This window comes from Mandrillus leucophaeus, unplaced genomic scaffold, assembly GCF_000951045.1.
Source record: "Mandrillus leucophaeus isolate KB7577 unplaced genomic scaffold, Mleu.le_1.0 Scaffold484, whole genome shotgun sequence".
NCBI lineage: Eukaryota > Metazoa > Chordata > Mammalia > Primates > Cercopithecidae > Mandrillus > Mandrillus leucophaeus.
The window spans coordinates 1132127-1146787 of NW_012105187.1; the positions used below are offsets into that span (position 1 = coordinate 1132127).

Below are 14661 nucleotides of genomic sequence, written 5' to 3' on the forward strand. Positions count from 1 at the left end.
CGGAAAGAAATGTAGGCTATTTGAGGTAATAGGTAGTAGGAATCTATCCTTGGGCGCTCATGGAAGAAGGAAAAGCAGAACCTCACCGCGAAAATGAGAATAATCCCTCACTAGGTGGCTCTGTTTGCCGTGAGTGGGCGGCGCGTCGGTGCCGGGCGGGTGATTGAGGGCATTGTACTGCCGCAAGCGCTGCGCGTCACGCCGCATCATACCAGGCGCTGGCAGCATGAGGGGCATAGTCCGATTTCTATTTCGTTAATGACAATCTGTCCTTGGAATTTATTTCAAAGCAGGTTGTACTTTCGCTTCCGCTAAACTTATACCTGATGTTTCAACTGAACATTGGTATAGTCTTATTGGTACAGGTTTCAGGGAAGGATCTTGAAAGTGCCTCTTCGGCGAGCATGGAAAAAGACAGCAGGAATCAGGTAGCCAAACCAGACCAAACCAAATCAAAATAGTCCATTAAAATCCTTATTTTAACTCTCCTATGAGGGCTGCATTCTTGGAAGGTTTTATATAGTTACATATCCTAAAGTACTTTGGGATAGCTCCTTAAATGACTCCACAATACGAACCGAAAATACAACTTATAAAATGTCAATTTCTTCAAGCCATGAATGATGAATTTTCCAGCTATTTCTCGTATACTCCATATTATTATTGACTTCGTTCTTTATTTCGGCTTTTTGGCCCGAAACCTGACACAAAACACACATAATAAATATCCAAAAAGATTTATTCTAAGAATGAAACTTCTTTTCCTAGACTCCTTTCATCAGACAGATGTATCTAGGGTTCTTCCTGATGCTCTTTTATCCAATGTTTTCCTCTCTAACCCAACGACACAGAATGACGACTTTTAAAACACTGCAGATCCGTGAGAGGAGAAAGGTGGCAGAGGAGGGAGGAACTTGGAGGTCTGCCTTTAATAATCTAGCAGGATCCCCACTGCGGGTGCCTATCAGAGTGATGGCGATAGTCAGCCTTCCGGTTAGTCCCCGACTTAAATGATAGAAAACACGTGTTACCCTTCTAGGATGCGTTCCTACCCTCACCCTGGCCTCCTCGCAGCAGGATCGCGACAGCTAGGTCAGGAGGGAGTACGCGGGTGGGGTGGATTTGGGGGAGGGGTTGACTCGCCAAAAGTCGGCCATCCCCGTCGGCAGGGGAGGCATCACGGCTGTCGTATGCCGCTCTCCTCCCTCAGGGACCCCGTTCAGGCGGGATCCCGCCTCCCAGAGCCCAAGGCAGTTGTGGGGAAACCCCTTGCCCTTCCTCGCCGCTTGGCGCTGCCGCCTCGCTCTCCCGACTCCAGCCCGCCGCCCGCCAGCCTCCAGGCCATGCATCTTCTTCGCAGGCCCAGCCCTGTCCACGCCCGGCTCTGAGAGGAAACTATGGAGGTGGTTCCCGCCTGCAGGCGGGTGGAAAAGCCCATGGTGAATGCCTCGGGGTGTCCCCCCAGTTGCTGTGAGAAGTGGGAAGGGAGGAGGAAGTGGACTTCACCACCGGGGAGAACTACCTCGATTCCTAACTTGGGGGAGGCCTTTAGATGGAAGGGAAGCCAACGGGGAACCCTGGGCGATTTCCTGGGAATCCATTGGCCAAGGGGAGGGTCACCCTGTCCGCACACACCGGTTACTATGACAATACAACCACAGCCTCCAGTTGCCATGGCAGCTGTCTATCCAATCCGATTGTTTTCTTTTCTCTTCCTCTCCGGGCCCCACCTTATCCCCTCCAAGAGTCTCCCAGCGTGCATGGGGAGGGGCTGCAGAGAAGAGGAAAGGGGGTCCTTCGAGTCACTCTCTACGCGCGAGAGAAGACAAGAGTCGAGGGACTGCTGGGAGGAACTGTAGGAGGAAGGGGCGGCGTTTCCGGTGGGGAAGAGTGGAGGCGTGCAAAAAGGAAGAGAGAAATCCGCTGGTGTGATAAGAAGGGGGAAGACTTTGAGTGTAACTCCCGGTTCTTTGGGCCTCGGTGTTCTTGGTGGGGTTGGGATTGCCCCCTTGCGCGGGAGGAGAAGGGTGGATTGGCAGGAAGCCGCCAAGCGCCACCAGCCGGTAGCTCAGAAGCCGCACACGCGCCACACAGCTCGTTGATCCCAAAAGGGAGCGCTACAGAGAAGCGGAAATCACCGGGAGGGACAGGCGCTGCTGAAATCTCGCGAGAGGGAGCCCCCCCTCGTAGCCGACTTCCTTCCTCTGCTTCTCCTCTTTCCCCCGCCCCTCCTCCCTCCCCCTCCCCTCTGGGTCGGAGTGTCCCTGCGCCCCACGGGCCGGAGCAGCAGCGAGAGCAGCTTTCCCCGCTCCCTCCCCCTCGCCTCATTCACCCCCACCCCCTTGCCGAGCGAGGAGGAGCCGGAGGAGAGGAAGATGGCGGCGGCCGCCAGCACCCGCGGTGCCGCGGGGCCGCTCCGAGGAGCCTGAGAGACCCACGGAGGCTTCGCGGGAAGACGCGGCGGCGGAGGATGAGCCTGCAGAGCGCGCAGTACCTCCGGTGAGTGCCGAGGCCGGCCTGGTACGTAGGGGGAGCGGGCCACGGGTTAGGGCATGGAGCAACAGACACCGAGGTGGTAAGTCCGGGGTGGCGGGGGAGTTGCTGCGTCCTCTCTTCGCCGGGCAGGGCGGCGGGGGCTGCATGGGGATCTGCGGGAGGGGGCGGAACGGGTATGGGTGCCTAAGCCCCCAGCGGCCGGGCTGAGCTCTGGCGAAGCCGGCTCGTCCCGGTGCGAGGAGGGAGGTTGGGGAAGCGTGAGAATGTCTGTGCGCGCGCGCCCGTGGTCTCGGGCTCGCTAGCGAGGGGTGGAGAGAAACGTCCGGGAAGGCAGCGGCGACCCCGAGTGGAGGTGGGTGTGGAGGAGTCTGATCCCCGTGGCAGGGGACTCGTGGTGTGGCGTGGGATTGGTTGGAGCGATGCATGAGTAGAGGACGGGGAGGAAGTCTGCACACCTAGGGGGTTGGGGCGGGGTAACCGAGGAGGGCAGACAGAAGGAGAGGGAGACCGCAGGAAACTGGAGCTTGTTCTTCATTCTCGGGTTGGGAGTATTAAGGAATAATGTCATCTGTAGTTAGTTGGCGGTGTGGGGAGGGAATGAAGAAGGGGACTAGATGGGGAAGTGAGGAAAGAGGGAGGCACTGTGGACAAGGTTGGGTTTTTCAGAAGAAACTGGGTTAGAATCAGTGTAGTTGGAAGATACCATTCTGAGAGTCGTGTGCATTCATTAAGAGTGGTGTAAGGAACTTACACCAGAGGTATGTCAGAGGTAGAGTGACACATGGATATAGTGTGTGTGTATGGAGATGTGTGTTTGGGGTGGGGGGGCGGCTACTGATGCACATTTCAGAAAGAAGATGTAGATAGGTTGAACTTAGTACATGATGGCAAGAACATATTGCATGGAAGGACACCAGCTTTTGTGCAGCCAGAAAGGTTCCATGGAAGCTGAGTAAGAGCTTGGAGGCAGAGGTAAAGTGGGTCAAAAATCTTGATAACAGAGAAAAGTAAGGTTGTTAGATCCTGAAATTAACTGGGGAGTGACTACTGCTTAGAAAAGGGGAAGACTTTAAAATTGGTCCTTTTTGTCTTTCAGGAGCAGAACTAAGAAAGGGAGGCCTTATGGAAAGATGTTTTTAAAAAACTTGTTTCATACCTTGCGGAGGAGGGAGTTGGATGAGGTTGAAGTCTGAAATGAGTGGAAAAGTCACTTTATCTGTTTAGTGACGTGAACGTATTGATGTGTGTGGATCCCTATATGTATATTGCAAGAGGTGTGTAGTTACATGTTATATAGGGTAGCCATTATAATTTTTAAAGTAGTAAAGTTTTATTAAGCATAATAGGGAGAGGAAAGAATGAGATATTTGAACTATGCTTGAATGCTTGATTTTAACACAACATATATGCCCAGTGACCATAGCACAGTTGGAATGATGGCTGTAATTTGAGGCCCTTTTTTTCATCTCAAATATTCTTTTGTTGTTTAATATTTCAAATAAACACAGCTATGACAAAGATCTGTTGTAGGTGCTATAGAGAGATATGGAAACCATCAGGGTGCTGATTAGTCTTAAGGAATTTGCAGTTGAGTGTCTATTAGGCAAGTAAGTTAATAACAGCACAGAGTGTAAGGACCTTGAAAGATACCAAGTGTTGCCGGACACGGTGGCTCACACCTATAATCCCAACACTTTGGGAGGCCAAGGTGGACGGATCACCTGAGGTCAGGAGTTCAAGACCAGCCTGGCCAACATGGTAAAACCCCTTCTCTACTAAAAATACAAAAAATTAGCTGGGCGTGGTGGCGGGTGCCTGTAATGCCAGCTCCTCAGGAAGCTGAGGCAGGAGAATTGCTTGAACCTGGGAGGCGGAGGTTGTGGTGAGCCGAGATCAAGCCATTGCACTCCAGCCTGGGCAACAAGAGTGAAACTGCGTCTCAATAAATAAATAAATACATAAATAAAAATAAAAGATACCAAGTGTTTTGAGTCCAAAGGCAGGAGATCACCTGAGCAATGGGAGGGAATCAGGAAAGACTTTGTTCATTTGCTCATTCATGTACTCATGATTCATTAGTTGTTTTGTTGATCACCTGTATGGGAGGCATTGTACCAACATCTGAGAATAGAAAAATAAGAACTCCGCCCTCCTTTTACAGAGCTTACAGTTTGTTAGACTTAAAGAAAATGGCACTTCGGATATTGTTCATCCTTAATGTTCATTTTGACAGATGTGAATTGAGAAGAGGGGAATTCCAAATGGAAGGAAACTGAGCAGAGTTATGTAGGTAGGGAAGTTGGGGGAAGGGAGGTTTTCAGTCCAGTTAGACAAGAAGGTAGTGTGATATAGCTGGGGAAGCTTAAGAGTTGTAGAGATTATCAAGTTTGACCCTTTCCTTTTATACATGAAGAATGTAAGCGCGAAGAAGGTAAAATTGTTGAGGCTTATATAGCTGGTGTGTGGAAACTAACTCAAATGTAGGTCTTCTAACTTCAAGTCAGCTATAGTACACTGCATGTCAGTGTTCATCTGTTCTTTCCACAAATACAAGTTGAGAACGTAATATATTCTAGTGTTGAGGGTACGCTGGTGAACAAAAGGGTGAACGTGGGAGGATATATTATAGTAGAAAGACACAGTAAACGTAGCAGTTAAATATATATCGGGGGTCACAAGCACTAGGATGAGAAATAAAGTAAGACAGGAATGTACTGTTTTATCTGGACAAAGTGGTCAGGGAAATCCTATTTGATAAGGTGACTATATTTAAGAGGATCCTGAATATCATGTTCCATAGTTTATAGTTAAAATGGGTAGACAATGGAGAATCTGAGATGATTTGTTAGAATCAATATGTTCATAGCTATGTGTTAGGAAGATGACTCTGTGTAATGTATTGGTGGATAACAGAGAAAAGTAAGGTTGTTAGAGCCTGACATTAATTGGGGAGTGACTACTGCTTAGAAAAGGGGAAGACTTTAAAATTGATCCTTTTTGTAAGGTTCTTTTCCTTACAAAAGATTCCCTTTGGGACTTTGGTCTGGAATAAGGTAGTGGCAGTGGATCTAGAAAGTTATGAAAAGCAAATTGGCAGAGTGGTGGTACTTTTAATGGGGAAGATCAGTGGACTTTGAGAGGCTTCTTGTTAATGTACCTTATATTTTATAGCTTGACATCATAGGGAAGATTTCCTTAGATGTGAAATCAGTGATAGCTTGAGATGAACTTAGTTCTTTGAAGAAGGGAGAAAAGAAAAAATATGAATACAATTATGTTTTTCAGCTAAAATTGAGCAGGCAAAAGCGGGGAGGCATAGGTCCTGGGGTCCCTGAAAGATTCCTGGAGCCAGTCTTGTCTCAATCTTAGGCGTTTGTCCTAAGTAAATTAAAGCAAGCGTTAGAAGTCTGAGACCTAGGTGATGGTTGTGGGAATCATAAATAAAGGCTTGTGCCAGTCTGAATTTCCCTCCTCCTCTTTTAGATACTCATTCCATTTAAAGTCTGCAGTAGGGACACTAGAGAATGTCTTTAGGGAAGCATTATGTTCACGTTCTTTGAAAATAGAACTTGGTTTTTATAGACACTTTAGGGAGGATGCTGAGTATTGCTGAATGGATGTTGTTGGGGGGTATAGCAGTTGTTTTTCGTGACCTTGATTTTAAGAATTTTCTTGCCTACCTTTGTCAGTGGTGGAAGATCATGACTGGGCAATTTTTAATCTGCATGGTTACAGATCCTGCCTCATGTAGATGAAAATTAGTTTTGTCTCAGCTGAATTTTAATTTGTTAGACGAAATGAGCTGGGGTGTCTGGCATTGAAATGGTGTGGTGGTGGGAAACCAAGGAGCAAGATGGAAGTTTCAGAAGGGTCAGAAATGAAGATATGAGGTAAGAAGCCCCAGTAAGACCAATAAAGAGAAAATTCAACATCAAGGGAACTGAGTTGGTCTCAAGTTGTAAAAATAGAGCAGAGATGAAAGGAAGAAAACCTATCCTCTGTGTGGGAAAGATGATGATATTCTGGGCAGAAAAGGATAATGAAATTTTTTGTTTGTTGAAAGGTAAGTATCTTGTTAATACACTGACAAGACTTCTAAGTGAATCAGTTAAGTTGAAAATACTTTCTTATGTTTTATAAAAATAAAATCTTAAGTATGGGGGTTCTAGGCCAAATAATATTGGGAATTTATTACTCAAATTGAAGGAAAAGTCAGAGAATTTTCTCTTTCGATTTCTGACAGAATGAAAGATTTTAAAAGACTTTGACACCTCTGTTGAGTAAAAGAAAAGAGTGTATTGAATATAGTTCATTTCATTTGATGGGGGTAGGAGAAGGTTAGGATAGGCCACAGGTGAGGTATAATATGCTTTAAAAGAATGACATTTTGAAAAAAAGAAAAATGGAAATTAACATCTCAAAGTTGGAAAAGCAGGAGTTGGGGAAGTATTAAAGTACCAGACAGAGAAGACATCAAAGTTGTTTTGGAAGATGAGAAAGTAGAATAATCATAGCCATAGGGAATACCAGACAGGTCAAATCCTGTTATAAAAGGTGGCATAGGTGCCACCGAATGACTTCTGCTGCCGTTGTGGGAGGCACTGTTCATACTCTGCACTCCCTTCAACTTTCCTCCTTTCCTTCCTTCACTATTCTCTTTTGTCTTTAATTTCTTCCTATGCTGTGGGTGTTTCAGTGAGATCCACTTGAAGTGGATTCCTGCTGTTAGACTCCTTTACAGGAAAGGTCCAGAAAGTATCTGTTTTGTTTTATGCGTGTGTGTGTGTGTGTGTGTGTGTGTGTGTATGTGTATACGTGTATATGTGTGTGTGTGTGTGTATATATATATATTTTTTTTGGTATGATACATCTATAGTGAAGAGGCTGCATCTCAGTGGTTCACTTGTCAGAAATTTTGTTTTTTATATATTTGTTTTTTATATTTGTTTAATATAACAGCCACAGGGTTGTTTTCTAAGCCAGCAGAAAAATGGTTGTCATTTAAATAGGAAGTAAAATATCCAATATGGTATAAAATAAAAATAAAAATGTATCACTATAAATCTTGGAACAGAGAGAGATAATGGGGATAAGACTGGATAAAGTAGCAAGCTGAGCCTTATCCTAGCCTGGGGAGAGGAACAGAGAAGATAGTAGGAGCATTGGGAGGAATATATAACTAAGTAGGATGGGCTCCAGGTTCTAGAAGAGTTTAGTGATGCTAGATCAGATAGTGTATCCTGAAGCTTCTAGAAGTCTTAGAGCACATGCTGATTTTAGTTCATGTGGTCCAGGAAGTCGTTTTCCCCTGTCCCATCCACTTCCTTTCCACCAAGTACATCCTTTACAGAATGTAAATTAGCTTTTGTCCCGGAATATCAGCCAAATGTGGTGACATTATTTGAATGAATGGCTGTCTCTTTAGGCTTATAAGTCTTTGTTATAACAGTGTTAATAGCTTATTACCTGCTTGGATATTGTCTGACTAAATTATTTTGGCAGTTAATTTCTGCTTCCCTTGTGGTTTCATTTGGATTCAAAATGTATACTTCCTGTCCTATCTTAGGTTTCATTTCTTTGCTTTCTAACAGCTGTGGTCTTCTGCCTTCACGGTAGAAGCAGCAATTGCTGAGTTTTTTGTTGTTGTTTTTAATGGGTATGTTACAGTAAGATCTGGACCCACTAGTGTTGCAAGTTTCATAAGGCAGTTTTGGGGAGGAGAGTGGTTCACATTTAAAAGGGCTGGTGTGTTTTACACTTGAGAGAATGGTATTTCTAGTTCTAGATCCTTGAGGAATCGCTGCACTGTCTTACACAATGGTTGAACTAGTTTACAGTCCCACCAACAGTGTAAAATATTTGTACATATTTTAATTTCTTAAATCTGTGTTCTCTTTTACTGGCCATTATTGAATACTTATTGTGTAGAGCACAATTACCGGGGTTTTGCCTTTGGCCAATTAAAAGAAAGACATTTAAGTAGCTATAATAGTAGGTCAAAGGTACTATGTAAGTATAGGCAAGAAGTTTATTTCAACAGAGGTGGAGATAGAGTGAAGAGGGTGTCTTTGAGGAGGTAGGATTTGGTTTGGATATTGAAAGATGGATGGGATTTTAAAAAGTGGATGTTGGGCAAATTGCCATTTCAGGCAGGAAGAACAACTCATGGCCCCTTTGTTCCAAATAAATTTTCTAAAAATTGATTCACTCATTTAATACATTGCATTAGTTAGTATTTTGACCACATCTTAAGTTTTTCTTAGGTAAGATAGGTTCATGGACAGAGAAGTGGTGATGTGGAAGTGGTAGTTCAAAGATTTGGTGACTGCTGTGGGCCTCAGAAAGGGAAAAGGAATTTGGTCAGGAAGGTTCCTACAGAATCCCTTCTTTTAACTGTACTCTTAAATGTTTACCATCCTTCAGGACCTTTTTTCAGTTGTGTGGCTCTCTTCTTTTAGTCTCTTTAATTATTGCCTTTACTGGTCTTACCTTCTGTGAACCAATCTCAATTTTCCCTTAAAAGGCCTTCCTGTTCTGATTTTTCTTTGTGCTCTGTCCTTCTTTACCTTTGTTTTATGGCCAAGCATTTCAAGTTTGCCCTAACCTATGTTTTTCCTTTAGTTACCATCTACTTTTCCTTGATCCCTAGCCATTTTTTCCTGAGTACATTATTGAAATTGACATTTTCAAAGGTGCCAAAGACCTCAGCGTGGCCAAATTCATTTACTGATTGTTTTCCTTTCTCTCACACTCACACTTTTGTTTTCCTTCCTCTCTGTGTCCCCCTGTCTTGTATCTGTCCTTCTATCCATTCCACCAATAAACATTCAGCTTGGACCATGCTGTATCCCAGGTCCCTGGGGATAAAAAGAGACTATGCCCTCAAGTAGTTTCACTGGGCATACAAGTAAGTACTCAATTACCAAATAGTTCATACTGGCAATGGTATATAAACAGAGGCTTTATGGGGTCTTCTGAGCTCTGTTGCGTTTAGCATCAAGATTTCATGATTCTGATTACATTGCCCATTCTTTTGAAAAATTCTTCCGTTACCCACCTGCATTTCTTCCTCCAGGTATCAAGAAGAAAGCATTGATTTGGGGCTTTAAGCACCACCCGCTACTTTCTGTGTGGGCTAACAACTTAACATTTCTGGGTCTTGATTTCTTTATTTGTAAAACGGAACATTGATCTCCTAAAATTGCTGTCAGTGTTAAAATAACAAAGGTTTACATGTGTTTAACAAATTCTGGTTCTTTTTCAGGTTCCCTACCACCTGTCCCCCTGCCAATTAATCTTTGCATTGCTTCTATATTAATAGTCTTGAAAAAGTATTTGTATATGGCTTTCGCTTCCTTAAACTCATTTATCTGGTATTGTTGGCCTTCCATAAAATGACCTGCACCTACTTCTGCCTCATGATATCTTCTTACTCCTTGATAGAAACCAGCTGCCTTAGCCAGAGTAATCTCATTGTTTTCTAATCATGGCATGTGCATTCCTGCTTAAATCTCTCTTCCCATGTCATTTCCCATGTGGGAAGTGCCATTCTGTACTAGCTTAGCTTAAGCTTCACCTTCTTTTGTGAAGACTTCCTTGTGTACTCTGGTGATTTCTGCATTCTTTGAACTTTGTAGCATTTCCTGTATCTTAGTCATTTGGTACTTCTAATTTCTTAATTTTGTAATGATCTCTTTTTTTATATGTGACTTATCTCTGCAGCTAGACTAAGTATAGTTGAGACCATGTCTCAGCATCTTTTAAATGTACAGTGTACATAATTGGTGGTAAATAAAATTGTCATGCTTTTGTTTTGTTTTTGCAAAACATTTAGGAATATTTGCCATATGCCAGTGCTAGGCTCTGAGAATATAAAAATGAACTGATGCTTACTCTTTAGGATAGTGGCTCCTGCGGGAGACAGATGTGGCACAAGTATTTCAATATAATGTGGTAAATACAATGTGAAATGTTTTTGAGGAATTCCATGGGTGTACCAAGGGAAGTGGAACTTTTCCTGCATAGGCCGTTTAGGGAAAGCTTCTGGAGTTGAATACCTGAGTTCAGTTTTACTTTTTTTTTTTATTTTTCTCAGACAGGATTTTGCTCTGTTGCCCTGGCTGGTTTTGAACTCCTGGCCTTAAGCGATCCTCTTGCCTCAGCCTCCCAAGTTGCTTAGATTTATAGGCATGAGCCACCACTCCCTGTGAGTTGAATTTTAAAAGGATGAGCAGGATTAGCCAGGTGAAAAAAGAAGAGAAGAGTATAGCAGGCAAAGAACAAAGTGAGTAAATGCCTCAGTGCAGTGTGTTTGAAGAACTCTGAAAGAATCCTGATACTAGGAATGACTGCGTTTGGTTGATGTAAACATTATGATCAGATTGAGACACCAGTCACATTAGGTCATATAAATTAGGGATTTTGATTAGTCCATATCTCATTCTGCATTTTTTGTTGGGAGGGTGGGTCTAAGGTTCTCTTTCAGTGAATCTGGTCATTAATCTTAAGGGAGCAGTTTATATTTGAATGGCTGGTGTGTGTTATGCACATTCTTACTGGAATAGGGAGACCCAAGAGAGAAAGATTTATGTAATGCCTATAGTACTTCCTCTAAGATACGTAAAGATTTAGATTTCCTCCCCCTGCTTTTTTTTGTTTGTTTGTTTTGAGACGGAGTCTCGCTCTGTCGCCCAGGCTGGAGTGCAGTGGCCGGATCTCAGCTCACTGCAAGCTCCGCCTCCCGGGTTTACGCCATTCTCCTGCCTCAGCCTCCCGAGTAGCTGGGACTACAGGCGCCCGCCACCTCGCCCGGCTAGTTTTTTGTATTTTTTAGCAGAGACGGGGTTTCACCGGGTTAGCCAGGATGGTCTCGATCTCCTGACCTCGTGATCCGCCCGTCTCGGCCTCCCAAAGTGCTGGGATTACAGGCTTGAGCCACCGCGCCCGGCACTCCCCCTGCTTTTTTAAGTAGCCTTAAAAAAAAATAGCTATTTGGAACATTATTAAATGATTACGTGGGAGATGATGAGAGTGTTAGTGAGTACAGTAGTCCTCCCTTAATTATGGTTTTAGTTACCTTGTGGTCAATGGTAACTAAAAGTAGGTGGTCAGAAAATAGGTGAGTACAGTACAATGTATTTTGAGAGAGTGAGAGACCGTGTTCACATAACTTATTATTATAGCTTATGTCATAATTGTTCCATTTTATTATTAGCTATTGTGAGTCTCTCACTGTGCCTGATTTATAAGTTAAACTATCATAGGGAAGTCTGTATAAGAAAAAGGTGGTATATATAGTGTTTGTTACCACCTGAAGTTTCAGGCATCCACAGAGTCATCTCCCATGGATAATGGAGGACTAATGTACATGTAATTCTGAAAACAGCTTTGGGCTAATAGGACTTCTTTTATAGAATCCTCACCTTGAGATGAGGTAGAATGGAGGTAGAGTTGTGAGAAGGAGGAGTTCTATAGCATTAGGGGGAAATATCAAAAATCTTTAGTTAGGTTAAGTGAGGTGTCTTTGAATTTAACTTTTTCAAGTCATAAAGAAGAAAAACTTTGCAGACCCTTTGATGATTAGTATTTTGTTCTCACAGTTCTTGATGGCATTTGCCTACTGTGGTGTCTTGTCTTAAATGATAAGGATGATTCTGAAAGTCTGTTATAACTGCTATCTTGCATTAATATCCTCATCTGTTTCCCAAGACACTCTGAGTTCTCAGATTGCAGAAGTTGAGTTCTTTTTCTTTCCTTCTTCTTCCCAAAGACATATAGTAGTATTTCAGTGCTGTGTTCGTTGGGATACAGTATATTGGATGTGTCTGTTTTACTAATACTGCCTCTTTAGAAAGGTTATGAATTAATTTTGTATCAGGTGATCACCTAACCAGATTATCTTTGAGATACTGTACAGTAATGAGATAATTAGTAGTGAGATCATCAAAGTAAAATGTAACTTGGAAGATGGTATTCAAAGAAAAAAATGAGTTAAAGACTGCTTACTTGAAATTTTTTTTATTACTGTTGAAAAAAGTAAAAAAGCATAGTGTTGAGAGAACCACCATAGGATAAATTTGGACATTAAAGAGTGTCTTAGGACATCTGCAAAATTTTGTGTGTGTGCATACATACAGCTTGTGTAATATATTTTGAAGTGAAATTTTTGTACTTTTAATATCTAATTCTGTGAAATCATATTCCTCAATTTCTGTTTAAATAACCAAAATGACAGTGTTATACTTTATCTGAAATAATCATTAGTTTTGTTTTTTGATGAAAAAAGGTTAGACCGTTTTAAGAACCACAACTCAAATAATAAGATATATTGGTCATAAATTCTGGTTTATGAAAGGAAAATAATGTAACAGATTAATTACTTTCTAGTTTTCTAATGTAACGTATTAATTTGGTTGTTTAAACTCATACACAAGTCTTTTTGGCTCCCTAATACAGTGGCATGGCAAATTGAATGAGCCAAGGTGTTTGAATTAAGAGTGGCTTAATTTGTATTTTGATTTTCCTGAGTTCAGATCCCTACTGTGTACTAGCAATGTGACCTTAAACCTCTCTAGTTTTTTACTTTTGCTACCTGTAAAATGACCACGGTAGAATTACTAGGAGAATTACGTGAGAAGATATACACAGTATAATCCCTCGGTATCCTTGAGAGATTGGTTCTAGGACCCCCACAATACCAAAATCTGTAGGTGCTCAAGTCCTTTATATATAATGGCATAGTACTTGCACGTAACCTGCGTACATTCTTTACTTTAAAGCATCTCTAGATTACTTACAATATGTAATACAATGTAAAAGTTGTTACACTATATTACTTTTTAATTTGTGTTTTAAAAAATTGTTATATTTTTCTGTTTTTTTTTTTTTTGGTCTGCAATTGGTTGAATCCATGGATGAAGAACTTAGAGATAGAGGGCCAACTCATACTACAAAAGCCCTCAAGCTTTCTGCATTTTTGTTACCTTTGCTGTTTCTTTATACCTGAAATAACAATTAGTCTTTCCACTATTTTTGGCAGCTGATGTGAAGCTACAAGTGATGGCAGCTCTCAAGAATGTGTCACCATGAACAGTTCTCTCTCCCTTTAAATTTAAATGCTATCAGGGAATTGTTAGCATTTCCTTTGTATGAGAGTTTACTTGCTTTTGTGTTGGATTTGGGAGAGGTGTGCAGTATATCCTGATGTGGCCATATAGGTATGTCCTTTAAATATAAATCTTTTTGAAACTTAGAAGGGGACTCCTGAGTTAATATCCTTTATTTTAAAATTTTTGATACATTATTTTATGATTTTATAAATAATGTTTTTAGTAATCATTTTGACTTGTTATTTGAAAGGCTTCTTTATTATACTCTTAGACCATCTGCCATATAGGTTCTGGGTTAGCTTCCATTCGCATGTAATCTGGCATACACTGACATACCTTTTCTTTTTTCAGTTCTGACATTGAGGCTTGTATATCAATAAGGAATAACTTCACAGAGAGGCTGTTTGTTCTTTTGACATGATTGATAGTAGTAATTGCCAGCACTTTTATGTTGCCCCAGACACTAATCCAAATATTGTGTGTTTATTAACTCTGAATAGTAGATGTATACTACTGTTGCTCTGTTTCACAGCTGGGCAAACAGGCGTAGGAGACATACATGCAGAAAGTGGCAGAGCTGGATTTTGAACCTAGATATCAGGCTGATTCTATCTGTATCTATATAGTTTTATACTCTTATTTGCTTAGGATTATATGATTTTGTTTTTATTTTATTTTGTTTATATAAAACATAATGTAATGTATACTATTATAAACATGTATAATCTGAACGCTTTTCTCAACAATGTCAACCTTCCGAATGCACTTTTTCTTTGTAGATAATAAGCGGGAAGTGGGCCGGGTAGTTTTGCCAAAAAACTTACTGAGGGGAGATAAGATAAGCTTTGATTTATGTTACTGACTGGTTGACCTGCTGTTCCTCCCTTATTATAGCTATTCTTTCTGAAGGTTTTGTCTTTAGTTAGTATCACTACTTACATACAGTCTTATTTCCTAGAACACTTGGGAATATTGAGAACTGGCTATTTTGGGGGAAAATAACTTTGACCTATCAGGGCTAATAGTACAAGAAGAGAATGACTTGCCAGGTTTTGTG

The 14661-nt window shown here is 41.9% G+C and overlaps 1 protein-coding gene across 5 annotated transcripts in view; it reads left to right on the top strand.

The window, feature by feature from the left end:
- The first annotated feature begins 2077 nt into the window (after window positions 1–2077).
- SMG7 (SMG7 nonsense mediated mRNA decay factor) overlaps window positions 2078–14661 on the top strand; it is a 94132-nt gene continuing 81548 nt past the window's right edge. For 4 of the 5 annotated variants that reach the window (XM_011995336.1, XM_011995339.1, XM_011995337.1 and 1 more), the window contains exon 1: window positions 2078–2499. In XM_011995336.1, coding sequence (XP_011850726.1) covers window positions 2471–2499 — 29 coding nt within the window. In that variant the 5' untranslated portion in view covers window positions 2078–2470. The remainder of the gene's footprint in view (window positions 2500–14661) is intronic. The other variant, XM_011995338.1, reaches the window with a different exon arrangement.